Genomic DNA, 27,433 nt, shown 5'->3' with positions numbered 1-27,433 from the left:
CACCCAGGAGCAGGGCACATTGTCCACAGAGAAGCAGAAAATAAGCTGGCAAAGGCTGTGGCTTCTCCACAGATTGCTGTTCACACAGAGCCCAGCTTCTCTCCATAAAGCTGGGTTCACGCAGCCTCGTGTTCCTGTCACCGTGAACTGAACTTCGGGGTTTTCTTAGAGCAGTAAAATGGAAAAACAAAAAAGCCTACCTATAATTACAGAGTTGTGTGTGTGCATGTAAATTTACCGTCCTCTAAGCCGAGACGAACAGGCGCACTTCCTCCCAGAGCCCCGCGCAGGCAGCCTGCTCTCCATGCCTTCAGCCACAGGCTGGCGGAGGGGACTGACCACAGCACTGACCCTCTCTCTCTGAAAAGCTTGTTTTAATACAAGGTGTGGCATGTACAAAATGCAGATATATTTATTAGGCCTGAAAAACGTCTGTCACCAGTTGGCATCAATTTGCTTTATCCTTAAAAACAGAACAAGGAATGTAAACGCAAAACTGCTGTGCAGGCTTGCCAGATCCCGGAAAGCGCCCACACGTTCCTGTTCAGGGTAACCATGTGGACCCCTGCAGGCTGCAAGACTCAGAAATGTTGGCACGGGCCCACCGGGTCCTGGGACGCCCTTCTGGCCTGCAACCCTCTCCTGACCCTTGCAGGAGGACACACTTTTCTCCAAAGCCGACACATCACAGAAGCCACCCCGTGAGTGTTGGACAGTGAATGTTCAAGTCCCCGTGTTCTGGGCCGCACCAAGCGCGAGCCTCTGCCTCTCCCCAGCATGTCGCCCCGCCCCTCCCTGCCTTGACCGTGTCCTGCATCCACCTGAGCTGCTGTGGCTCCAGGACCAGGGGCTACCTCCACCGCCGCATGCTGCCCTGTGGCCCCTCCTTGCTCGTCAGGGCTCCCTGTGCCCTGTGGTCCCTCCTCGCTGGTCTGGGCTCCCCACTCTGGCACTTCTCTTTCTAGCGCTGCTGCCTTCTGCTACGTCTGCTGCTTGGCTCTCTGCTAAGCACGAGCTGCTTCCCCCCAGCCCTGTCCCCTCTGACTTCATGATGCACAAGCCAGGCAAAGCCTCAACTTTTCCATTCGCTCCCAGCCTCGCACTGGGACAGCCTACAGAGGCCACCGCTCAAAGCCCGCGGAGGAACACCCACCCTAGGACCTCATTTTGGAATCCTAAAGGAAAGCAGTTTTATGGGTTACACAGATGAGCCTTAGAGCCAGGAAACGCAGCGGCCCAGATGTGTTGTTCACCGCTACATGGCATCGAGGGCAGGAGAGCAGAGGGCCCCTGGGCCTTGTCCACGTGTCCAAGCTGTGCCGCCTCTGTCACGCCAGCACCTGCAGTCAGCTGCTGTTTGCTGTCGGAGGTGTGGAGTGCTGGGCTCCCCAGGGCACACAGCAGGCAGCTGCTCGGCTCCCCGTCCCGAGGGTGCGGGCCGTGGTGTGCCGGAGCGAGGTGTGCTTGGCGGCGGCGCTAGGACGGGTGGAAGTGGTGGTGGTGGTGGTGGTGGTGGTGCTCGTGGTGGTGGTGGTGCTCGTGCCGCTGGATCACCGGCACCGCGTAGCCCTCTCCCGCTGGCGTGGGCGGCAGGTCCCGCACCACCTCGTGCTCCACTGCGGCAGGCTGGGTGTGCGGGGCCTTGAGCGGCGAGTGGCCCTCCCTGCCCTTTTGACGGTACCGCTTGTGGCCGTAGGGTGGCGGTGGAGGCTGCGGGGGAGGCTGCGGGAGGTGGTGGCCATCCTGAGGGGCCTGGGGGGACAGGACGGCCGGCAGGTAGTAGCTGAAGGCTTTCCCGGACTTGCTGCTGGCTGGCACCCCAGGCGGCTTCCCAGAGCCCTTGGGGGACTTGAGGAACTGCTTCTCCGGCCCCTTCGGCCGGGGCTGTGGGTCCAGGGCCCGGGCAGCAGGCTCCAAGGATGGCACATGTTCCACCAGCACCTGTGACCTACGGTGGTGCACGGCGTGTGTGTCCGGCTCTTGGGAGCGGGACCGGGCCTGGAGGTGCGAGGCCCTGCCCTGGGGCTCCTGCTTGGCTTGTACAGGAGGGGACCCTGCGGACACAGGTCAGAGTGTGAGGCCCTAGGAGTGCAGGCCCAGGTTCCCATCTCCTCCGAAACGGTCCAGGGCCCACTGGAAGAGCTGCGCCAGGTGTCCCGTCTGAGGCCAGCCTGTTAGCCAAGTCTGCAGTCAGACGGCCACCAGCCCTGAAGGGAAGGGGCCCAGCCACCGGGGGTGACCTGCCTGGCTCCACAGCTCCCTGCAAAGGCCGACTCCTCTAGCCCCATCCCCACTGCGTGTCCTGGGAGTGCAGCTTCTCTCCTTGCACAGCTGAGACCCTGCCTGGGGCACCATGGCAGAAAGCCAGGTTATGTCAGGGAGGGCACCCCAGGATTCACGTTCCCTAAACCCTCATTACAAAACAGATTCCAGGACCCAGGGCTTCCACCTTCACAAGGTGCAGTGCAAGCGCCGCGCAGAGCATGGCCCAGGAGGCCAGCGTCGGCACACAGCACACTGAGCCCGGGACCCTGATCCAGCTCCACCTCTCCTGCCCCTGGGGGCTCCTGGAGCTGGGGTTAGGAGAGGGACTCGGCCCCAGCCCTTGGGGAGTAGCCTGGGCTTTAGTCCAATAATCTCCATGCAGGCCACACGGGGGTGCTGCTGGTCGGAAATAAATGGGTGCTGGGCAGGCTGCCAGCTGTCTACGCTGCTTGCCATCCACCTGCTTGCCTGCCATCCACACTGCCTGCCTGCCGTCCACACTGCCTGCCTGCCGTCCACACTGCCTGCCTGCCGTCCACTGTCTGTTGTCCACACTGCCTGCCTGCCATCCACACTGCCTGGTGTCCACACTGTCTGTTGTCCACACTGCCTGCCTGCTGTCCACACTGTCTGTTGTCCACACTGCCTGCCAGCCACTCTACTGGACAACTCCCTCTGCTGAGTGAGCTGGTGATTCCACCCTAAAATACTGACTTCTCACCTCAAGGCAGGGTTTTCCTGAATGCAAACCCGTCTTCCATCTCACTTTGAACCAGGTACCCCCCCCTTCCATACACACACGCCTGGACGGGGTGCCTGCCTTGCTTTTGGGCAGCACCAACAGGTAGCCAGGAGGCAGTCACGACCAACAGGTAGCTGTGGGGGGACCTGGGTGCCAGGCGGGGCGGGGCAGGGTCCCCCTGCACTCAGGGCTGCAGGAAGCAGGACCTTCAATGGGAACCCACAGCCAGGGCCTCGCGCCCAGGGTGGCCTCCAGGACATACCAGGGCCGAATCTGGACGTGTAGTTCTCAATCCCGGCGAGGTCCAGGTAGTGGTTTCTGCGCTCCGTGTTCTCGTCCACGCAGTAGGGTCCCCGCTCTGAGCAGGGCTGGGGGTCAGCGCTGGGCCTCCTGCATGAAGCACAGAGAAGGGCCTGACCGCCGCACAGACTGGGCGGCACGCCCCTGAGGACGGGGTACCTGCAGCAGGCGGTGGACGTCTGGGGTGTGTCCTGACCAGCACCCACCTCCTCGCAGAGCGGGAAGAGTGGACGACTGGGCATAGACACAGCCAAGTGCCATCCAGAGAAACAAGGTCATGGCCCCTGGTCACCACTCTGGGACCACTGTAGCCACTGCACCAGCCACTGCCCAGCCACCCTCAGCCACTGCCTCAGCCACTGCCTGAGCCATCCCCAGCCACCCTCAGCCACCCTTAGCCACTGCCCCAGCCACCCCCAGCCCTGTTGCTGCCAAAGCTGCTGAGTGGAGCCACAGGGAGCCACGGCAAGTCCAGGCTGAGGGTGTCAAGGCTGCTGCAACTGCTGCCCCTCAAAGCCCTCTGCTCGGACAGACTCGGGGGCCCGGCTCAGCCACGGTGCCGGATGCTGGAAGGGCCCGTGCCCCACAGAGCTGCCGGCCCAGGTGCCCCCAGCAGGTCTGACCTAGAGGACGATGCACGGCCTGTGGCCTGCGGGAAATGGGTGTGGCCAGGGTGCCTCTGCCTAAGGCACAGCCCCACCCTGGCACCCCAGCCCTCACCTGACGTGTGCAGACAACCTCCTGTCGGCCACCCTTGGCTCCTCTGGCAGTTCACCCTCTGTTCTGCAACGGTTGGGCTCCCGGTCTGAAAGGGGCATCCTGCCGTCACTCACTCACTCCCTTCTTCATTAACTCACTCACTCGTTCACTCATTCATTAACTCACTCATTCCCTCATTCATTAACTCACTCACTCGTTCACTCATTCATTAACTCACTCGTTCACTCATTCATTAACTCACTCATTCCCTCATTCATTAACTCACTCATTCACTCATTCATTAACTCACTCATTCACTCATTCATTAACTCACTCATTCACTCATTCATTAACTCATTCACTCATTAACTCATTCACTCATTTATTAACTCACTCATTCGTTCACTCATTCATTAACTCATTAACTCATTAACTCATTCATTAACTCACTCATTAACTCATTCATTAACTCACTCGTTCACTCATTCATTAACTCACTCATTAACTCATTAACTCACTCGTTCACTCATTCATTAACTCACTCGTTCATTCACTCATTAACTCACTTGTTCACTCATTCATTAACTCACTCGTTCACTCATTCATTAACTCACTCGTTCACTCATTCATTCATCTGCTTACTCACCCATCCATTCACCCACTCACTCCTCCATCCACTCACTTGTCCCTCCCTGTCCCCAGCTCACAACTTAGGCCCCTGCCAATGTGGGGTAGGGTCCTGTGTGTGTGCTCAGGCCTCGCTCACCCTGGCCAGCAGGAGGACCCTCCTTCCTCTTGCTGGAGGGCTCAGGGCTGACGGTTAGCTTCACACGGAGGGTCTTGCTGCTGCCCGAGGAGTGGTTGACCGAGGCATCCACGACCTCATAGATGGTGTGCATGAGGCTGGACATGTCCTGGGGCCCAGCATCGGTGTCACTGACAGAGCAGACCCCAGGCGATGCCACCCGCCCTCCCTGCCAGAAAACACACCCATCCCCTGCCCCTTCCTGCACCATCCTCGCAGCTGCCGACAGACCTCAGGGACCAACACAGGCATCTTCTCTGAGCAGCCTGGGTCTGCCTGGGAGGCCCTGTGAGTGCCTCCCGTGCCCTGAGGGCAGCCCTGCAGTGTGGGAAAGCACAGCCGCAGAAATGGATGGTGCAGACTTGGCCCAGAAACACACATGAATCAGGCCCTGGGGAGATGCAAGCCCAGCTGGCGTGAGGACCTCGCAGCAGACAGGTCCCCTCCCGCCCCTTGAGGTATGGCGAGGCCAGCACAGTCCATCTGTGCCCCAGTCTGTCTACTACTGGGCCCTGTGCAGCCCTTCCTGTGCACCTGACACAAACACAAGCTCACCTACCTCCCTGGTGACCTTCCCACAGTTGTCAAAGTCGTAGAGCGTGAACGTCCACTCCTGGCGGTCGTCGTCCTCCACCGAGACATCACACTGGAGTGCCTGCAGGGGGACATGGGGGCTGGGACCTCGCCTCCTACCCACACCTACACGCCCAATTCCATAGGGGGTAGGATCTTCTGGGGCCTTTCCTGGGAGTCCCTCACGGCAGCCAGGAAAGGGGGAGCCTAGAGGGCAGCGTGGCTGGAGCCCAAGCCCTGGAATCAGCAGACCCTTTCTTGTCCATCTTCAGCCCTCCTTGGGGGGACCCAGCTTTGTGCTCCGTGACTTGGTTTCCCCACAGTGACGCCCGTCTCAGCTCATGCAAGCACTCCATGTCACCCAGAAGGAGAAGAGGTCACGCTGGCCGTCAAGTGCTGTCAATTCCAGAAATCTTGACTGGACACAGAGACCCCACTCCTCCCTGAGCCCTCCCGGGAAGCGGAAGCCGGGTGCTCTGCCTCCAGCAGGCGGGGAGTCGGGCTGTCCGTCAAGTCAGCTTTGGCATTACTCCTGTAGTGCTAAGGGTACCAAGGCTGGGAATGCGGCTCAAGTTATTTAATGCCAGACCAGTCAGTTTTGGCCAAATTCACAGCAACATCCCACACTCTCTGGCTCCTGCTGACTTTGGCTGCATATTCAAGTTCTGCTTCAGTGCTTTAAATGGGGTGAACTGTGGGGAAAACTGAGTGAACTACGCAGTGTCCACAGATGCCCATTTTAGGGCAACACATGCCTGTCCCTGTGCCCCCGGCCCCAGGGACGTGTTCCCGCAAGTGAGGCCGGAGAAAGACCTACGTCAATGTTGAGGTGCTGCCTGCCTGGTCCTCGTGGGCCCTCGTGGTTTGCTGCCCTCTCTCCGTCATCTGCACTGAGTTGTCCTGGGCGCTCGTGGCCCTCAGCTTTCTCAGCGGGGAGTGCCACTGGGGGGACAAGAGGTGGCGAAGGGGCTGGCAGAGGGGACATGGAGGATGTGGCCTGCCGTGGGGGGGGCCGTTGCTACCCTCCCCTCACCGCACCATGATCCCATCCAGACGGGCCTGAGCCAAGAGCCTGATCTTGGGACCCCTGCGGAGGGGAGAGAGGCCCCATCCCAGCCAGCCACAGCCGGGTGTGCCCTCCTCTCACCAGCCCACAATGGCTCCCAACTGCAACCACCACCTCGGGGCTGGGGGTGCAGCAGACCCCGAGGAGCACAGATAGAGGAAGACAGCCTGGGCCTCCAGGAGATGCTCCCTGTGTCATCATCAGGCCCCCCTCCCCATAGACACAGTCCCTACTGCCCTCCACTCCAGAATCCTGTCACTGAGCCCACAGGCCATGCAGGCCACGTGTGCACTGAGTGTGTCAACAGGCGGCCCCTCCCCCCAGCCTCTGGGCAGGATGGATGAACAGCACTCAGGTTTCTGGGGCACAATTATTCCATTATTCTCTGGCACTTGCAAGCCGCGTCCCCAGGATAGGAGCATGGGCCTGTCCCAGCTTAGCACCTGCAGACAAGTGCACGTTGAGCCTGAGCTGGGACGACACTCTGGGCCTGCCTTCCCATTGAGGGGGGTCTGGGTGCCTCTCTTGGCTTCGGCAGCCATCTGAAGGTGACCCGGCTGGCTGACCTCCCAGCACCCTCCCACAGACCCACAGGTAAGCCAAGTGTCGACCTGCCACATGCCACAGGTAGGACTGGTGCCACCAAGAGCCACAAGTGGCAGTGACTTAGGCTGGGCCAGCATCTCACACATCCTCGGACCCAGGGCTGACTTGAACATTCACAGGTCACCTTTATACAGAGCCCCCCCTATCCACAGACACAGGCTCACAGAGCCTCCAAACACACAAAGGTGATGCCTAGGGCTCCAGCCACAGGATGGGCCTTTTTCCTCTGCTGCCAGATCCCAGCTGCCAGTCCAGCGAGGACCCTGGGAGTTGTGCTGCCAAGCACTTTTTAAGAACAAAGTGCGTCTAAGTCTGGGAAGTGCCCCTTGCTTCACACACAGGCTTGTGTTAAGGTGGGTTTCTGGCGTTGCCTTGGTACAGGATGAAGTCTGCGAGGTGTGGGGAGGGAAGGCTGTGGGAGCTGCACTTACCCTCTAGGGGACACGGGTCCTCCCGGAAAGGCCCTTCCTTGGGGTTCCCATTGGGCAGCTCCTGCAGGAAGAACGGGGCAGTCAGTGGCCACACAGCTCAGTGGGCAGGCGGGGGAGACGGGCAGGAGCTCTGGGGGGCTGGACTGGAGCCTGACACTCGCCTCAAGCCTCCTGGGGCATCTCAATCTCTGGGTCCAGAAACACCAACCCTCTGTGCCCCACTCAGCCTCGGATTTTAGGAGGCAAAACACACAGACACTCCCGTGTTGTCAGGTTCCCCAAAGCATTTCCGGGTGGAAGACGCAGCTGCCTGGAATGACCCCTTCAGTCAGTCCTGCCCTGAGGATGCCCCTGGCCAGGGCCCCTACGCTAGATTACCCTAAATACAAGAGGAGACACACCTGCCCCTTTGCTCTGGGGCCTACTCCCAGCACTGTCCCCCCGGAGCCTGACACGAGGACTCCAGCCGCTGCCCCCACGGCTGCCCAGCACCCCAGCATGCGTCTTCTAGGTCTGCCGGCAGAGACCAGTTACAGAAAATGGGGAAAAACTTCAAACACATCCCAGTGGTGTTTCTGCTGAGCCAAAGCTCACAGGGTCCTCGTGAATTATCTACAGCCTTGCGGACATGGAGAAGGAGACAGACCGTGGTCAGGGCAGGGGCCTTGCGTGGTGGTGGAGGTGCAGCGTCCCTCAGCCCAGCACTCACCGCCCTGGAGCATTTCCTGAGAGCAGGCAGCTCTGGGGCAGGCGGGCTGCGGGGATGGGCAGCTGTGTTTCTGCTTCTGATTCCAGGTCCCTGGAAAGTCATGGAGAGCTCGCAAGGAGACAGCATAGAGCTGAGTCCTGTCCACCTGGACGGCCAGAGCCTGACCCTGGAAATGACTTTGGTGCCGAGTTGGTGTCTCTGTGGGTGGACACAGGACCCCAGGGCGGCCCTCATGGTCCCCATGCTTCATCCTTTCCTCCTGACAGGAGGCCACGTGCCCTTCATCCCTTCTGACCTCCTAGGGGGCTACCGGCCCCGCTGGGGTCTCTGGGGTTCCTGGAGTCTGGTCCAGGCAGGAGGCCGAAAAAGGTCACCCTCGAGGGCACCTGGACCCCCCCAAGCGCCTCCTGCCACTGTGATCATTGGCCAGGGGCCAAGCAGGGTATGGTGGAAGGTTCCAGGCTGGCCGGCTGCCACCCTAGACCTTGGGCAGGGAGAAGGACTGGACCCCCATCCACACATGGGCACTAAGGTGACGCTGCCAAGACTGAGTATTGTTGATTCAGACCCAGGCCCCCGGCTCTCCTTGTAGCTGAGCTAAGGGCCCCCTGGAGCTGAGGTCTCCTGCTGGTCACCCAGGGAGGTGCCAAGGCAGGGTGGGCAGCTCCCAGTGGGAGGCAGGAGAGCTTGCCCTCATTTTAATAAGAAATAAAACAGCTGATTATTAAAAAGTAGGCCTCCCTCCTGGGGGCTGCGGTCCCGACATTCCGGGACTGGCTGCTGCGGAACTGAGGGTTCCTATGAGCCCAGCCTGGCGAGGCCCTTGTACATCCACACAGCAGGGAGGCACCGCTGTGAGGTAAAACTCTGTCCAGGTGGACACTGGCATAACACCAAATCTCTAAAACCCGGGCTGTGGTTATTTATTTATTTATTTTTCAAAATCAGAATAACAGGTGAGGCTGCTGTTGTAGGCTTCTGTGGAGTGCAGAGCAGTGCCCAGAGCCCCAGAGGTGCAGCCCCCATGGACACAGCATCCTCCTGGGAAGGACTGGGTGCCGGGAGCTCCAGAGCCCCTCAGGTGGACTCGTCTAGGTGCTTGGCGGCGGCTGCCAACAGAAATGGTGTCATGAGGGCAGCCAAGGCCACCAAGGCCCAGGCTGAGGGACACAGGCACTGTCACTGTGGAGGGCTGGTAGGGAGGGGAAAGTGACCCTAAATGCTGAGGTGGGTGCTGTGAGGCACCCCTGTCCACCCTGGGAGCTCCAGCCCAGACCTTCTCTGGGACGCGGGGAGGGTGATGGGGGGACCTGCGTGGTGCAGCCCCCCAGGGTTCTCAGTCCCCCCACCCCACTGTACCACAATCCCCCACCAAGTGCCCAGTTCACCTCCCATCAGACCAGCAGGCAGAGCTCAGGCCTCCTGCATGGTGCTGGGTGCCCCAAGCCTCTTTACAAATGGCAGTGAGGTGCCCTGGGGCCTGAGGGCCTGCACGCACAGCACTCCTTGCTAAAGAGCCCTAACTGAAGTCACTCGTGGAGGCCACATTGCTGTCCAGATGAGGGGCAGCAGCAGCGGCTTCCTGGAAAGTGCCAGAACCCATAGGAGCCGGAGGTGCGGCGGCTCTTGAGGACGGGCAGCCGGGCAGCGAGTTGGGCGGGGTGGAGTATTTTTTAAGGGATTTTTAAGTGTTTCCCACGATTTGCTGAAAATGACAAGTGAGAAACGGCGCGTCACGCACTCCACGCATGAAGTCAATACAGTGAACATGCAAACGCCGCCCGTGTCATGCTTCTAAAAATTCTGAGCACACTTGTGGGGCATTTCTTTTTTTTTTTTTTTTTTTTGAGACGGAGTCTCGCTCTGTCGCCCAGGCTGGAGTGCAGTGGCACGATCTCGGCTCACTGCAAGCTCCGCCTTCCCTAGTTCACGCCATTCTCCTGCCTCAGCCTCCCATGTAGCTGGGAGTACAGGTGCCACCACCATGCCCAGCTAATTTTGTGTGTGTGTGTATTTTTAGTAGAGACAGGGTTTCGCCATGTTAGCCAGGATGGTCTCGATCTCCTGACCTCGTGATCTGCCCACGTCAGCCTCCCAAAGTGCTGGGATTACAGGCGTGAGCCACCGCCCGGCCACTTGTGGGGGATTTCACTGGTTACAGACAGGAGTCTAAACTCGCGAGATGGCAGGAGGCGTGCAGCTGTTCAAGACAGAAAGAATCTGCACAGACCCGTGGTTTGATTTCTGGAAACACTCCCCGCACTACACCAACCAGTCAAGCTACAATAACCAACCACAACTGTAATAACCAACCAAAACCACACCACTTAGCCAACGCTACACCAACCAGCCAATGCTGCACCAACCAGCTCATGACTGAGTTCCTACACAAGAGGAAAATACCATTAAAAAAAAATCCACTTATACCTCAGCCCTAGAATTCTCAGCCCTCGAATGCACAGTGTTTTTTCTAAGCTACAAGTCAACAGCTACCTCCGAGATGCAGAGAGGATCAAACGGGAAGAAATATTTGCAGTCAAAGCCACACCGGTCTCTGTGGCTGGTGATTTCATCAAATCCGTCCTGGTTGCATAAAACTGGCCTTTAATCTACGCTGCCTCGGTTAACTAGAAGGCCAAGAGCTCTAATTGCAACTTATAAAACCTGCTCCCGGGCCACTGGCCAGATGTGCGGCCCCTCCCCACTGGGTAGACTTCCTGGGAGGCCAAGTCTGCACTCGGGACCCCAGCAGGCCTGGCCCAATGTGCCCCAGCACCCACGAAAGCCTCAGCTTCCCAGGGCAGGCGCCTCTCCCTGAGATGCAACCCCCACCTGGCCTCGCCCTCCCGAGGGCCCACCCTCCCCTCACTCCCTCCCAAGGGCCCAACCCTCCCTCAGTCCCTCTAGCCCTGCCCCCAGTGAGAGCCTCCTGTGACCCCCCCAACCTGTTCCACCCACCCTTTCCTGTCCCAGCTGCACTTCCAGCTTGGGGTGCCTGGGCACCTCCTCTAACCTGTCCCACTGCCCTGCATCCCTGAGAACCCTCCGTGTCAGCAGCAAGCCCACGGCTGGCCTTCAGGCCTCCCATGCCCGCTGTCCCCTCCTGCCCACGGCATCCTCCTGCAATGCTGGGCGCTCTCCTGGCCCCTGGGAGGACAGGGAACCCGACCATGGGCCTGCCCCGTGGGGCCTCATCCCGTAAGGAAAGCAGCTGCATCTGCCTGAGCAGCTCGACCCTACTCCCTCACTCAGCATCACCTCAGATTTGGGAGGAGGGTCTGACCCAGGCCACGGAGGCCTCCGGGACCAGAGCCCACAGCCTCACAGCTGCATGAGCGGCAGGCGTCTGTCACACGGCGTCGACAACAGGTGGCCTTTGCTTCAGGTCCCATGGCCCCGTGGGACGCTCACAGAGGTCACCCCGGTCTGTGGGCCAACCGCCCCAAGGCCACGGTCCATGTCCCCGCCATGACAGTGAGGACATCTGCTCCCCTCCACAGGCACCGGGCTGAGTGCTTCTTCCGCCCAGCACCCAGCCCCCGTCCTGGTCCCAGTCCAGACAGTAAGATGCAAACCACAGCCTCCACAGGCGGCCAGGCACGGAGAGACGCTCACAAAACAACTCCCAGCTTCCTTGGAAAAGTCAAAAGGAGCATGTTCCTATGTCCCGTGTGCCAGCGCTCGGCGGCGCCCAGCAGCTGGAGCACCACTGCCCCCCTGAGCCGCCCCGTCTGTCGGAACCCCTGGAGGGGTGCCAGACAGCTGCATCACAGGTATCATCCTAGTGGCCTTCAATCTGGAAGTGCCGGTGCAGGCGCCTCTGGAAGCCACCTGGAGTGGGCAATGTCCTCTTCCCAGTGGACAGGTGGGCACGGCCAGGCACCTTTCCCAGGTCTCGGAAACGTAGGGAGGTGCTGTCCCCTCCTGGGCCTTGTGAGGGCAGCTGTTGGCCAAAGCCCTGGTGGAACCCCTGGCGGGAAGCACACGGGTGGTCCACAGTGAAGTCATGGCCCCTGGGTCACGAACTAAGCCCTGGTCTAGGGTTCTGGAAATACCAGTCCCGATAAACAGGCAAAGGCCGTGGCATATCCAGTAGGCCAGGCTGGGAGGATCCCCTGGAGCCCAACATCTTCCCACGAGTTGGGAGGGTGGAGGTGATGGGAGCTGAGGCAGAGGAGAGGTGGGAGGGAGGAGAGAGACAGAGAGGAAGGCTTCAGAGAACGGGGTGGGTGTGTCGGGCAGCATTTTCCAGAACTCAGGGCTCCCGGGTCCCTCTGGAGTGGGTGTGGAGCCCCAAGTCTGGGGCACTGTCCAAAAGGCGCAGCTCCTGCTCCACCCAACGCAGGATGGGCCTCTCCCATAGCTTCCATCACCACCAGCAGCATCTGGTGCCCCTGGATCCACAGGTGCCTCCCGGGCTCCCCAGTGCCTCAGCCGCCTTGCACTGTGGTGGGGATGGCCCTGTCATCGGGAGCTGGAGCCCCTGGCTGGAAGTTCCTACCACTGGGGAAATGGCCTCGGTGCACCTCCCTGTCCTTGGCAGGTCAAGCAGTGGCTCTGGAGTTGCACCCAGGGGGCCTCCAGGTGCTGAAAGGAAGGGCCGGGGCGACGGCCTGGCCCATGTCCTGCGGTCATTGCCGCCACCCCCATGGCCACCCTGTTCTGCAGGGCTAATCCTGCAAACTGGGCTGCCTTCTGCTGGGCAGCAAAGGCCCGAGGCTTCCAGAATTATGGGGCTGTCGTGGCATCGAGGGCAGGTTTGTGGGGCTCAGGCAGGACGCCAGGTGGTAAGGAGCGAGGTGGGCACCTGCCAGGCTTAGGCTGCAGTCACCACTGCCTCAGGGCAGTCGGGAGGCACCTGGAGTGCAGCTGGTCAGGACCAAGGCCATGTCCAGGCCAGCAGTGACCTTCTGCCTCAGGAGCTGCGAGGATGCTGGATGCGGTGGGATGAAGTGAGTGCCCAGCAGGCGGCTCAGGGAAGGGAGCTTCAGGACATGGCACACGGGCTGGAGCTGGGCCTCTCGGGAAAAGGCTGAGGGTGATGCCAGGATCCCAAGGAACCCAAAGGGCTGGGACACCTCACAGCAGGTGGGAAGAGCAGGGACAACAGGCTGGGACACCCATAGCTGGTGGGAAGAGGAGGGACAAAGGGCTGGGACACCTCACAGTGGATAGGAAGAGCAGGGACAGCGTCACTGGCAACTGGCAGACAGAGGCCAGCAAGGTCAAGGGTGCAGGTTCTGGGGCTGAAGGACAGCCTTTTTTCAGCTGCTGGTAGGGGGAGGGCGGGAGGGCACCTTATGAGACAAGGTGGAAGGTGAGGCCGGCAGGAAACAGGAAGGAGGTGGGTTGGGTCACAGCAGGCTGCAGGCGGCCCTGGGGGAGGGGCCCAGAGCAGCAGGGAGAGGGCCTGGGGCCTGGTGGGGGACAGGGGTTTCCAAGCCTCTGTAAATGCAAAGACCACCACCCCACCCGCCTCCTCCCTGCTGGGACCTCAGATGCAAAGATGTCTCTCCAAAATGTCACCGTGAGCGGGGGGAACCTGCCACTAGCGTCTGCAGAAGAGTGTGTTTTCTTACAAGGAGGTGCTGGGGGCCCACTTCTGCTGGGCCGCCATGGGATGGAATTAGACTTCAAGGTGATCCGCCAGCCTGCCTGTCTGGAAGCCCCGCAGCAGCCGGCTTTGAAGTCAAAGTCTCGGTTTCAATGGCTAAACAGTTTCAGATGTGACAATGTAGTTTTATGGGCTTAATAATTCCGACACATGTGCAGCTGGGGCCCAGAGAGGCTACAGTGACACCGCCTGCAGGTCCTTCCAGGCTGTGCTTGCTACTCCGAACTTCTGGTTCTAAAGTGAAAGATTTAAGGATGATGAGACTGAGGCCCTGTGGGGAGGGGGTGGAGAGGACCAGGTCAGGGGGCGGGGGGACCGGGCAGGGGAGCCGGGCTTCCCACGCAAGCCCTGGATACATTCAGACGGAGCCTCCTGATCTAAGAGGCATTTGCAGATTTTGCCCATCAGTTCTTCTGGGTTAGGACTGATTTGAGAGATCTTTTAATAACCACATGTGAAATTTATATCTAGAAAAACAGTAACTTTGGGGTCAAAAGGCCTCCTAAAATACTCAGATGTCCCCATAAGCTAGAGTTCTGCTGCAACTTAACTTCCTGTAGGCCCAGAAAATAGAAATGTTTCCATCTCCCTCTTCATCCTGTCTCACAGCAGCTTTTCATCGTCTGGATCATTTAAACGGAGGTGCCACATTCCCCATGCCCTTCACTCCCTCACTACAGGGCTTTTGTGTTGGCATCTGCCCCCTCACCCAGTAAATGCCCTGAGCCCAGGGAGGGTCTCTGCAGGGCCTACCCCTGCCACGAGGGTGGACGCTCAGCCTAAGGGGACTGACCATACCAAGGGGTCAAGGGGCACCCAGCCCAGCCACGGCGCACCCTTACAAGTGGAAGTGAAGAGATGAGTTACAGCCACAGGCCCAGGGCTGCCCTGCCCATGAAATTAACCCCAACCTAAACACATGCGGAGAAAAAAAAACATGACAGGCAACACGTGGTCAGCGAGACCTGGCTTTACAACCAGGCAGCCGAGCTTCCCTCCCCCCACGCTTGGAGAGAGGGACTCAGGGAGCACTTTACCCGCATTAACCGACTCAGACGGGAGCGGGGAAGGCGTGAGCGCCGCTGAGCCCACACCTTGGCTCAGGAATGGGAAGCCACAGCCCTCCCAGAGACTCCATTGTCAGCCAGGTGTGGCTGAGGCTGAGCAGGGTGACCCGGGGCCAGGGGTGGAGAACGGATGCCTTGATATGAAATGTTTTCAGCTCAGGTATTAAATACAGACCTATGTAAGTGTGTGTGTAACCTGTATACATGGATGTATACACGTGTGTACTCACATATGTGAACACATCACACATACATCTACATATACATATGTGTGCCTCTGCCCAGATAATAGAGGCGTGATCATAAATTCTGCCAAAACTTTATGCCCTGCTTTTTACTCTCAGCATCCTGAAGTGCTCACACTGAATGTTAACAACCATTTCACAAACTCATCTGCAGGTTTGATTTTCTTCTCCCAGTCACGCCTGCTGCTGTCTTTGTCTTCAGAGCTAATGATCCCCAATGTCAAAGAAAAAGGAACACCAAGGGTGACTGACCTTCCAAATGCAGCTGCCACCCTCAGCTTACCATCCAGGCCACAGAACACACAAAATAAAACCACGACTCAGGCCCTGAACTTCCGAACTGCTGCACCCTCGGCCGCCCCACTCAGAGGAGGCTGAATTCCACCGGGATTGAAAGCAGACCCGAATCCACTTCCCTTCCACCTGAATTCTTCCCCGGGAAAAACCCAGCGGGCGTTTTTGTTTTCTTTCATTCACATTAAAGCCTCATGTTTCCTATTTCAAAGGAAGATTAGTTCCAAAGCTGGAAAGAACCCTGCTGCATTTCAGAGTTTTCTTTTTTCTCATTTGGAAGACACCATACGTGAACATGCAACGTCGATGTCCTTACCAGAGAGAAACAGCAGGAAATACTGGTTGAGGGGCTTATATTTGATTACAGCTCCAGACCCTGGGGACTGAGCTACTCAAACAAGTAATCAAGGCCTTTTCTTTCTCTTAAGCACCCCCGCTGCATGCCCTGCACATGACAATCTCAGAACTTCCACGTGGGCCCTGCTGTGGCTGGCGAGGGGCCCCATGAGATGAAAGGAGGGCCTGGTGCCCACCTGCAACTTTGCTATTAGCCAAGGCTGCAGAGGGCTCTAGGGGGCAGGGGCTATGCCTGGCAGCTGCCACCCACACGAGCCACAGCCCACTCTCCCCCACGCATGAGAGGTAAGAAGTATTCAGAGGAGACCACGCACATCTTTGTTACAGGACACACAATCTCATCTCAGGAAGGGCGCTGGGCCCGAGGTTGCAGGGTGCACAGGCTGGGCTCTGAGCAGCACACAAAGCCACTCTTGCAGCACGTCTTGGGGTCACACTCCAAACTCGAAAGAGGAGAAGCCGGCACGGGGGGCGCAGATGGGGGACATAATTGGCAGGGGAGGTGCAGGCAGCCAGGACCACTGCCCCAGTCACTAGAGCTAGAGGCAATCACAGCCCTGCCAGGGGGACAGCAGGAAGGTGGCACTCTGGCCTGGTCGCTATGCCCTTTGACCCAGGACTCACCGACAGGGCTCTGAGTCTCCCAGACTGAGCTGTGGACAGAGGCGCAACGTCCCCACCTGCTGCTCCCCAAGACGGCCCAAAGCAGGGGTGGTGCTCTCGGCCCTTTCAGAGGTCAAGGACGTTCCTCTCCGCAGACCCAGCTTGCGCCACGCTCTCCCCACGACAGGCAAACAGACCCCGAGAACAGGCCTCCAGGGTAGTTTCCCCTGGGCAAAGCCAGGTGGTTGGCATGGACGGGGCTCCCCTCACACACAAGATGCCTCCAAGCAAGGCCTGGCAGGGTCCTGATCACTGGCCAGAAGCATCCAGGCCACCTCTGTGCTCCGGCCTTGGGCCTTTCCGTTGGGCTCAGCTCAGCCTGTGGGGCAGCTGCCAGTTCTTGCCACCTCCCCATCACCCTGGGAACAAAGGGGCCAGATGTCACCGTCTGAGCACAAGCCCCCGAGTCGCCCTGACTGTGACCAGCCTCTCCCAACACACGTGAGCTGGCTGCCGCCTAAAACGTGTCTCAGGCCTGGGAAAGCTCATGAAACACCCGTGAGTGCCTTCCCCAGGCCCACATCCGCTTTGTGTTACAGAAAACCTAAAGCACTTGCAACAAATCAACAGGAGGAGAGGAAGGGCCAGAAGCCCCTGCTAAGTGGCTCCACCTGCTCCACAGATGGGAGGACGGGCTCGGAGCCCGAGGAACACGGCTGGCAGGGCGGGTGGGGGTCCTCCACCCCAAAGTGTCACCCGAGGGTCATCCGGCAGGTTTGCAGCTGTGGTGCTCCTCACAGACACCAGGTCTGGCCTCCCACAGCACAGAGACCAGTGCACACCTGTAGGCTGTGCCTGTGGCTCCTTCTAGGCAGAGGAAGATGGGAGGGGGCCGCCATTCTTCCTCCCCCCATCTCCCGCAGCCCCCTGCCTGGTACTGTCCCATCCTCCAGGCCTACTCCTGCCTCAGGGCCTTTGCACTGGCCACCCAGCCTGGAAGCCTCTGGGGGGCCACGCTTCCTCCATGCCTCCTCACCACACACTCCTGACACCCACATCAAGCGGCAGCCCCTACTCCTGCCTGGCCTCTCTCGCACCCCAGCACCACAGGCCCTGCAGCCCAGCCTGACCTCACACCCCAGCACCACGGGCCCTACACCCCAACCTGACCTCTCTCACACCCCAGCACCACGGGCCCTGCAGCCCAGCCTGACCTCTCTCACACCCCAGCACCACGGGCCCTACACCCCAGCCTGACCTCTCTCACACCCCAGCACCACGGGCCCTGCAGTCCAGCCTGACCTCTCTCACACCCCAGCACCACAGGCCCTGCACCCATGCCCGGCCTCTCCCGCACCCCAGCACCCAGGGCCCTGCAGGCCTTCCTTCCAGCAACCACTGTCAGGTTCTCCCAGCAGCCAGAGAGCAGCTCAGACCCTGGGGCAGCAGGGCAGCCCAGTGGTGGGGGTGCGGGCTTTGGTGGGGGGGCTTCTGGGTTGGGGTCCTGGCTCCGGGACTCAGCTCTTCTGTTTTTGTTTCCTCCTTTTGAGGACGTGCCCAGGACAAGCCTGTGACAGCAACACAAGGCAAAGACAGCCCCGGAATCCCATGGCCAGAAGCCTACGGCAACGTTCTTTCATGTTACACCACAGCCCTTAAGAGCAAAATCAGAGCCACTGAAATGGCCCCTGCTCCAGCCCTGTCTAGGGTTGGCTGGTCTCAAGCATGAGTGGCTGCCCCGAAGGGTGCAGGGCACACGGACCTGGCCATTGGCCTGGCGGGGCCCTCAGGACGGCTGAACCGGGTACACCTGGGCAGCCGAGAGCAGGCAGTGATGGCACGAGAGGGACGTGGGGTGACGCTGAGGCCCAGACGCCAGCCACCGAGGGCCAGGCTACCCATGTCCCTGGGGCAGCAGGGAGGCCACCAGGGGCAGCAGCTTTGCACCATGTCCAGGCAGGTCCTTGTGAGAACTAGGATAGGGTCGGCTCTGTTATCCTTTGTGGGAACAAGGATGAGGTCGGCTCTGTTATCCTTTGTGGGAACTAGGATGGGGTGGGCTCTGTTATCCTTTGTGGGAACTAGGATAGGGTCGGCTCTGTTATCCTTTGTGGGAACGAGGATGAGGTCGGCTCTGTTATCCTTTGTGGGAATGAGGATGGGGTCGGCTCTGTTATCCTTTGTGGGAACGAGGATGGGGTGGGCTCTGTTATCCAAAAGCAGCTGTAGCTCATCATGTCCCCCTTAGCGGGTGTGAGAGGCCTCGTCCTAGAGATACGTACGTGCAGGACCACAGCCTTAAGGACAGGTGGGAGCCCTGGAGGGTCCTGACAGCCACCGATGTGAGTGCCATGGAACCTCACCAGAGACAGCAAGGAAGGACCCCCCCTTTCCATCGGCCTCCAGCAAGGCTCTTAGTCCAAAGCCACCAAGACACTTACCATTAAAATAATCTCCAATTTGAACGTTTGTATTACAGTATTTCATGCTTTTTGGCTTCTCTGATTCTGGTGCGCAAAACTATTTACAATTTCCCTGGAAAATTCTGCAGAACAAAGGAAAACAAACCTTCCCCCTTCGGCTGCCGAGGGCTGGCCATCACCGCCAATGAAGTCCAGCTCTGCACAGGACAGGATGGAACAAACCCAATTTGTTTAACGCCAGTATGAAAGGTTGCCAGAGGGTGCCCTGCCAAGTATTTGCCAACATGAAAGCAAATTAAAGCTCCCATCAGCCAGCATGGGTGCAGCTCACTGTGAGAGCAGATCAGACCGCGGTGTCTGCAAGGCTCCTGTCCCAGCATGTCCAGGCTTCACAGCCCAGAGGTGGCAGCCAGAGCAGCAGTGCTGACCCAGGTCAGCATTATGTGTTCCTCCAGGCCAGCACCATGAGCTTCGCCCCATGCTGGGAAGTGTCCGGCATGTGGGGCGATCCTGCTACCTAGGCAGACCCCTCACACACCGCGCCTTCTGCTCCCTGTGGTTCCAGCGTTAACCCAGTAGCCCCGTGGGAAGGGCTCCTCCAGGGACAGCTGATGGTCATCATCTGTGACAGACAATGGCTCAGGTGGCAGGGACTGAAAGCTCTGGAGCCCTTGGAACTGATTAGGGGTCCTGGGCTCGGGACCCCTCCCCACGTTCAGGAAGGCAAGTCCAACAGGAGAGGGGCCACGGCTGGCAAGACCTGTGAGAGGACAGAGCCACAGGAACCCTCCAGCACGAGTGCCCCAGGACGCAGCACAGGCCCCCTTGGGTTCCACACATAGACAGGCAGATCCGCAGTCCCACTGGGAGCAGCCCACCCTGAAATGCCGGCAGCAGCGTGAGCAGGCAGGACCACCCCCAAACGCTGACCTCACCGAGCAGGGGCTCCTGCTTTCTCCTGCTCCTGAGGCTTCCCCAACTCCCTGGGGGTGTCATGGACCTTTCTTCATAACCCAGGGACTTTCTGATGCAGGCATCTGTCTGAGAGCCCTGCAGGAAGGATACAGGGCTCAGCCTTTAGAGCTCCAGGGACCCATTGACTTAGCAGGTAGCTGTCCACAAATTCTGGGGTAGCCTGGGCAACTCCAAACTCAGGTATGTCTGGCCTCAAGAACTGCTGCTTCCGTAAAGTGTGGCTTTGCCAACTCAAGAACAGCAGCCGGGAGGCCAGAGGCTTCCTCTCTACAGGAAGCAGGGCGGACCCCCTCCCACCCTCTGGCCTCTGCTCCCACCACACCTAGCCACACCGGGGAGGCTGTGGGCATTGCCAAGCAGTGAGAGCTTGCTGACAGCCCAGACGACTGTGCGGTACAGGTTGGGCCCACAGCATCTTGGCGCGAGCTCACGGCCTCACGCACCCCTCTGGCTTGGAGCACCCTGGCACTTGGGGAAAAGCCCAGCAAGGCGCTCGGCCACACCGGGCTGCTCTCCAGGTGGCCCTCGCTGCCCGGCCTTACGGAGCGTGGAGCTGTCCCTTGTCTTTCCTCGCGGGACCACAAGGGGAAGCAGGCAGCCCAGGCACGAGGGATGTGGCCAGGCTGTGAGTGTCAGCACTGGGTCTGGAGCTGGGTCCAGAGGCTGGGAGCCACCCTACAAGCCGCCTCTGCTAACGATGGAATGACAGAAACCTGGTACTGACGACGGGCCCCAGCCACATGTAAAACGGCCACATGGTGGCTCCCAACTGTGGTCTTTGGCCAGGACATCGTTCACAGTCTCTGTCAGGGCCGACCAGGTGGGTATTCCTTGGCCGCAAAGTGGGGGTGGAGGACAGGAACCCTTGGCCCAGACTCCTGGCTTCCTGAGAAATAGAAACAGCCGAACCCCCAACCCCAGCCTAGACAGGACAGTGGCAAGGTGCGCGTTTCCCCCCGCCGGGGCCTGGACCTGGGGTGGCCATGGACTTACCGCCTGCTCAGGCAGCTCTGAACAAGCGGTGGCCACCCAAGGGCAAAAGGGAGCCAGCCACTCCTATGAGGCAGGCGAAACTGCACTTCCAATCTCGCCATCACCCTGCTGCTCATACAGGAGACATGCACAGCACGGGCCCGGTGCACCGAAGGGCACTGGGGTACGGGTACTTGAGACGGCCCTGCCCTTTCTGGCACAACCACCTCGGCCCACACCAGCCACAGTTCCCGTGGCTCCCAGGAGTCACATGTGTATCTGATGGACCCCCAACCCCCTAAAGCAGGCACAGGGCGTCCCGAAGCTGCAGGGCTGATGACCGGTTTCTGAGGATGGCAAACCAGCCTGGGTTTTTTAAGAAAAGGAAAGATGTAAGCTCTTCAGCCAAAACAAGATGAAAACTTCAAAGGAATTCAAATTACTCAGCCACAAGAAGGAAGGAGGACGGAGCAGCACGAGGCTTCCCACAGTAGCTCAGCCCACTGAGGACGGAGCAGCACGAGGCTTCCCACGGTAGCTCAGCCCACTGAGGATGGAGCAGCACGAGGCTTCCCACGGTAGCTCAGCCCACTGAGGACGGAGCAGCACGAGGCTTCCCACGGTAGCTCAGCCCACTGAGGAGGGCAGGGTGAAGCCGCCTGTCTTCTTTCACCTGCAGAAATCTAAAACTTCAGCTTATTCAGCAGCAAAATGGGCAGTTTTAGCTTGAGGAAGCTGTTTCGCAAGTCCAGGGGTGACAGCTGCCCCAGACGCAGCTACGGTCTTGTGGGCTCTTTCTTCGGCCTTATCTGTGAAACCCCCAGCTCCAGCCTGAGGCCCTGCGGCAGGGACGCTCTGCGCTCCAGGGCCTCCATCCAGACACTTGCCTGGTCCATGCGCAGGGCTTCTCAGGATGCACTTCACAGACACAGGGACCAACATAAAGTGAGGTGGCTGCCAGTGAGTGTGCACACCTGCACTGTCCAGGCACAGTGACCTGGGAGGGCAGGACCATGCCACCGGCCAGCCTCCAGCCTCCACCACGGGCAACACAGATCCAGTGGCCCAGCCTCATGGCCGGGTGCCGGCAGCAGCCTCTCCCAGTCAGCACCCTGGAGCCCCTGCTGCAGGACAGGGGATGCTTGTAGCTTGGTGGAGAGCTTGGGGGCACACACGGCCCTCGGTGGCCCCAGGGCCCAGGCTGGCGCTGAAACTACATACATGGTGTCCAGTCTGTCCCATGGCCCTCAGGTGCTGGGCATCAGGTGCCATCGGCTGCGTGCCCAGAGGTGACCTGACACCCCCCACAACAAGGGGGGATGGCCAGATGGCCTGGCAACTCCCTTCCGCTCCCACTGTGCCTGAGCCTCTGTGCGCGTCTGTGTCAGCCTCGCTACATGGCCAGGCCACATCCCAGGGTAGGAACACAGCTGCCTGTATCCAAGGGCCAGGCATGCAGAGGGCACCAAAAAGAAAGCAAAGGGTAGCCACGACACGCTGCAGCCACCGCCGGCTCTGACGCAAGGCCCCACGTGGGCCTCAGCTGCATGAGGCCACAGGGTCCCAGAACACGGGTCACAGAAGACAGAAGGTTGGCCCTCAGTGTCTGTGCTAGAGGCATCCCCAAGTGCCCCTGCTCCCTTTGGAGGCTGCCGTTCTCCTGGACATCTTGGAGTGGCTTGCACCCTCAAATGCAGGGCTGGCTGGACCGGGCACCCACAACCTCTCCTTCTGTGTGGAATGTGGCCGAGCACCAAGCAGAGCATGGTCCACACTGCCTTGTCTCTGGGTACATGTGCACTGGCCCGAGTCTCTCCTGCAAATGTGTATCTTGTCCCCACCCTGTAACTCTGTGTTGATGCGGTCGTGTGCAGACTGTGCTCGAAGCCATGAAGAATTTCCCAGGATCTTCTACAAGAAACTGCTCCCCCCGACCGAGAACTGGGCATTCCACTGCCACATCCAGCTCTCTGGCCCCACAGAGGACAGGTGAGTGGTGGCTTCTGGGTGGCCACGAGGGGCAGGGAAGGGGCAGCCCCACCCCTGCCTCTGGGGGAAGGCCAGCTGCAGTCCTTAGCACTGTGGCTGGCTCCAGTCTGAAGGCATCAAGCCATGTAATGGGGCTGAGCCCCTAGCTCCTGTGAGCGAGGCCACGCGAAGGGCAGATGGAGTTTGCTGCGGGAAGCCAGAGGCCAGTGCAGGTGAGGGCCTGCGCCCTGGCCTGGAGCTCAGCCCTGGACAGAGCCAGCATGTCTTGCAGCTGTGGTCCTCCCGGCTCCCTTCCGGGAAACATGTACCATGTTAGCACATTCAGAAGGGCCATGGCATGGGGGTGGGACTGGCGAGTGCATCCTGCAAGTTGGGACCTGCCCTACACAGGCCAATCAGAGCCGTGCCCATGGCCTCCTGAAGATGTGGGCAGGAGCCCCCCATGCAGGCCAAGGCCACGGCCTCCTCAACGCACAGGCTGGTCCGTCACGAGTGTTCACTCCAGTGTTGCCTCTGGAGTTACCTCAGTGCACCTTCCTCAGCGCTACTTCATGGAAGTCCGTGCTCTGTTCATAACAACATTCCAGTTAACAGTGACTCTTGTCTTTGGAACTGTTTTCTGCCAGCCTCAGGGAGCGCTGTGGAAACTAACGCTATTCCGCAGACCAGATGGTGAGGGTGAGCGGGCAGGGGCAACCTGTTCCCAGGACTGAGGCCATCCTCCCTGTAGTCACTACCACTTTTAAAAACAGCCACGCAAGTGCACTGCCACCATGCACCACTCCTCACCCACGCACGACCCCAGGGACTCCGGATCCCTTACAATCCGCTCTCCAGACCTTCATGGCACCGTCACTAGCAATCCCATGGCCCTGGCCCTTCAGGGACACTCGGTGATGAAGCCGTGCGGGCCCCACCAAAAGCAAAGTGTGGCACTCCGCAGAGTCGCCAGGGAGGGCCACGTCAGGGGTGCAGAGAAACACCTGTCTGGGAAAGTGCTGCTGTTGGTGTTTTCAGACACGTACAGAGGCAGGAGCCAGCACTGCTCACAGAGAATTAATAATGGCCAATCTCATTTGTGTTATTTTGGGGGCTGGGGAGAGAGGGCAGGTTGGAGGTCTTGGCTCTTAGTGCGCCCAATCTCTACAGGGTTCTCTGCCACTGTTCTGTGGCATCCAGGATGCCTCGCACGGAACCACCAGGTGGATTTTGGAGAAGGAAAGGAGCGAGTCCCCTCGCTGGCCCCAGCCAGGCATCACGAGGGGTGCCTTGGGTGACTCAGGACTGGCCCTCCTCAGTGGATACCACCTGGGAGGACAAGGATGATAGGCAAGGCTCTGGACTACACAAAGAAGGAAGGAAGTGAGAGCCAGAGGGACACTGGACTCAACACCTAACTTTTGGCCAGACACTTTGCTGTGGTGGCCATGGCTCTCCCAGACCTGGGTAGGATCTGTCGCAGGGGGCACGGCTGCCAGGTGAGAGGAACAGCAATGTGGCAGGGAGGGCACCTGGCCAGGTGAGGGCGCACCTGGGCCAAGGGGTCTCCATGCCAGGTGGGCGGAGTCACAGCCAGAGGCAGAAATACAGAAAGGCAGCACTTTTGTCTGAAAGCTGAAATGTATTTAATTCACAGGATAGCCTTTGATTCTGAGTTTGTTCATTTTCACTCAAAAAGGAGTTTTCTTTTATGAAATGATGGCAAAATTAGAAGGTAACAATCCAAGCAAGCCTCAACCCCCAAACTAGTCTCTAAAGAAAATGTCCCAGTGTAGAGTGCCGGGTCTAAATACCCAGAAGCAGCCCTCGCATTGACATCATAGCCACACGGGGAGCACGTGCATTTTCCAGAGCGCACTGGCCTCCCGCCATGGCCCTGGGAGCTGCACCTCACGGTGGGGACGCTGGCTCAGGGATTTTAAGGTTCATGGTGCTGCGCCTCCCAGGGAGAAGGCCCCAGGCCAGTGGGCCAATGGACAGGGGCCGGCCAAAGCTCTGACCGTGAGTGAGGTGAACACCCACCCACCCCAGGTGCTCACATCACTGACTAATCATACTAGGAGAACCTGGCTGTTAAGTGGCACCATCCACTCACCAGCAAGCCCCTGTGCAAATGTAACTGATAAAGAGAGCCAGACTGGGGCAGGGACAGCTCCCTGGATGGCCTCACCCTGGTCTCCCTATCCCGGATGGAGGCTTACAGGACCACCCAAGTTACTGTACCTTAGAGCATGCTTCCTACCGTCACAGGCGTTAGATGGTCACTCTCAGGAAGCACCAACCCTAACTCTATTGCGTGTTAATTTCCAAGCAGACCTAAGCCCCTTCTCAAGACAGAGCTGCAGAAAATGTCTCCAAACACACCCAGAGCTTTTTTTAATCAACTGCCAGAAGAACATTTTTCCAAAAAAGAAACTGTGTGTCCCGGCATGCTCTGTGTCTGGGGACCTGTGGGGACAGTGGGGGAGGAAGCAGGGGGCAAGTGTGGGCCCAGCCACCTGGTGGGCCTGTCTACATCGATCCTGTTCACACTGACACTGATGACCGCTGAATGTTAGCTTTCTCACGCTCAGCAAACATGCACGTCTAATTTACCCCAGACCCTTCCAGGATGCCAGACCAGGACAGTTCTCTGCTCCTGGACATAGAACCTTCCTCACCCACACTCAGGGCCACCTGGGTCCTAAGCCAGCCTTGCAGTTTGGGTGGCCACAGCTGTGCAGATGTCCTTCTGTCTCCTGAGCCTCTAGCAGGCCTGTGGTCACACCCCCGCCCCCAGAGATGGAAGGCACCGCGGCCTCTGACTCTGGCCATGTTTGCTGAGCGAGCACTGAGGCTCTGGACAGTGATGCCCCAGGCTGTAGCTCCCACTCCTCCTCCAGCTCCTCCAGCTCCTCCAACCGGGGTACTGCATTCCCACTCCCCAGGACCCCCAGCCTGGGACGTCTAGGTCCAGCCCCTCCCGCTCCCCCACCTCCTCCAGCCCGAAACATGGAGCCCCCACACCGCCCCCAGCCTAGGACAAGGAATTCCTATTCCTCCACCCGCCACCCAGCAAGGGACCCCCAGAAGTCCTGGAAGCTGGGGAGGGACGGGCTCTCCTGGCTGTTCGGTAACTTGTGCGGCCATGGCGGCCCACGTCTTGCCTGTCCGCGGGTGGGCGCCAGGAACAGCTCTGACACCGCTCCCTTGTCCCCGGGCGGGTGGGCAGCGCGACCCAGCCGTCGTCCTGCCGCCTACCTGCTTGTCCCGCGCGCGCCGCTCCGTTTCCTCCGCTCCTTTGCGGCCGCTCGCGTACGCTGACGCCACGAAGCTGTCCCCTGCGGCCCGGGGGCAGACGCGCGGGAAACCCGCACCGAGGAGGGAAAGAGACGCGCCGTGAGCCCCGCGGGCGCTGCGCCTTCGCTGTGTCCCCATCGCCCGGAGACCTCGCAGGGGCAGGCGTGCAGGTCCCGCGCGCTCCTGGAGACCCGCGGCCCCGTACCCCCATCGCTGGCTCCAGGGCAGGGCGCGCGCGGGCTCCTGGCTCCGAGGGTCCCGGCCGGGGTCGCCGCCCCCCGCCCCGCCCGTCTGCTCGCCCGCTCACCTTCCGGGCTCTCTCTCCGTTTGCGGGCGGCGGCGGCTACGGCACGGCGGGGCGCGGGGAGAGGAAAACGACAGTGAGAAGCGGCCCCACGCACGCACGCACGCCCGCCCGCCCTCCCGGCCCGCGGCTCACCGTGCTTGGACTGCAGTTTCCCCATCGCCGCCGCCGCGCCCCGCCGGGCCCCGAGCTCAGGTGCAAGGCTGAGTTCTGGAGCCGGGGCCGGGCGCCCGCGGGGGCCACATGGGCCGGGAGCAAGCTAGGGTTCCGGTAGGAGGTGAGGGAAGATGGCTCGACGCCGTGCCGGGGCCGGGGGAGCCGGGGGCCGCGGGGCGGAGATGGAGGGCACCGGGCGCAGAGCGCGGGGACAGCGGCGGCGGCGGCGGCCCAGCTCCCTCTGAGCGCGTGCGCCCGCGCCGGGGTTTTAACTGCAGCCCCCGCAGCGCCCCCGGCGGCCGCTGCCCGCAGCGCATCGGCCTCGACCCCCGCCCCCGGCCCGGGGCCCCCAACATCGACAAGGACTGGGCCTGGCCACCCGTGATAGCGGTCAGGGGCTGCAGCAGAGCTTGGCGGGAGTCAGCTCCGACCCCTCACCAGGCTGTCCTGGGTCAAGACGTCCAATTCCAGAGAAGCCTGAGGGCCCCTCCCTTTGAAGGGGAGGACCTGCCTCCCTTGGCTGCTTGAGAAGGGGTGGGGGTGTGGGCAGCCCAAAGTGGGGGGTCTCCGTACAGGACTAGTTCCCGCCCTCTCCTGGCGCTCCAAATTGATGAAGAATCAGCGTTGGCCTCCATGGCTGGAAGCGCCCTAAACCCCCTTACTTTGTCCTTGGTTTGGGCAGGGTCTCCTCCGACCTGTGCCTTGAGGGTGTGGGAGCCTCCCAGGAGCCCTAAGCCTGGCCACCTGCGCTGCCTCCTCCACGTGTCCAATTCAGTGGCTTCAGCTCCCTCCCTGGCCTCATCTCAAGATCCTCTGGCTGGCACTGGAAACCACTCCCTCAGGACCCTGCCCTGGACCCCCCCTCTCTGCCTCTTACCCTGCTGGGTACCTCCGGGCTCTCTTCCTTATTTACCTTCAGAGGAACCATCTTCCCTCACCTCCTCCTGGAACCCTAACTT

The 27,433-nt window shown here is 60.0% G+C and overlaps 1 protein-coding gene across 12 annotated transcripts; it reads right to left on the bottom strand.

Moving 5' to 3' along the window:
* Positions 1-394: 394 nt before the first annotated feature.
* On the bottom strand, positions 395-27,433 carry NKD2 (NKD inhibitor of WNT signaling pathway 2). Of its 12 annotated transcripts, XM_033178702.1 has the most exons (12): positions 26,454-27,433; positions 26,322-26,357; positions 25,976-26,085; positions 8,197-8,394; positions 7,488-7,548; positions 6,202-6,353; positions 5,371-5,466; positions 4,773-4,920; positions 4,028-4,112; positions 3,270-3,466; positions 2,245-2,343; positions 1,927-2,054 (listed from the first exon to the last, which is right to left on the bottom strand). In XM_033178702.1, exons 1-11 carry the CDS (start codon positions 26,476-26,478, stop codon positions 2,279-2,281), a joined length of 1,173 nt encoding a protein of 390 aa, XP_033034593.1. In that variant the 5' UTR covers positions 26,479-27,433; the 3' UTR covers positions 1,927-2,054; positions 2,245-2,278. The 12 variants fall into 12 exon arrangements, with proteins under 12 accessions (XP_033034583.1, XP_033034586.1, XP_033034584.1 ...); XM_033178692.1 differs by lacking the exon at positions 2,245-2,343 and having other exon boundaries at positions 395-2,054; positions 26,454-27,061; XM_033178695.1 differs by lacking the exon at positions 2,245-2,343 and having other exon boundaries at positions 395-2,054; positions 3,270-3,397; positions 26,454-26,986.

This window comes from Trachypithecus francoisi, unplaced genomic scaffold (genome assembly GCF_009764315.1).
Source record: "Trachypithecus francoisi isolate TF-2019V2 unplaced genomic scaffold, Tfra_2.0 Lachesis_group2, whole genome shotgun sequence".
Lineage (NCBI taxonomy): Eukaryota > Metazoa > Chordata > Mammalia > Primates > Cercopithecidae > Trachypithecus > Trachypithecus francoisi.
The sequence above is the reverse complement of the archived record's forward strand: the minus strand, read 5'-3'. Positions and strand labels throughout refer to the sequence as shown.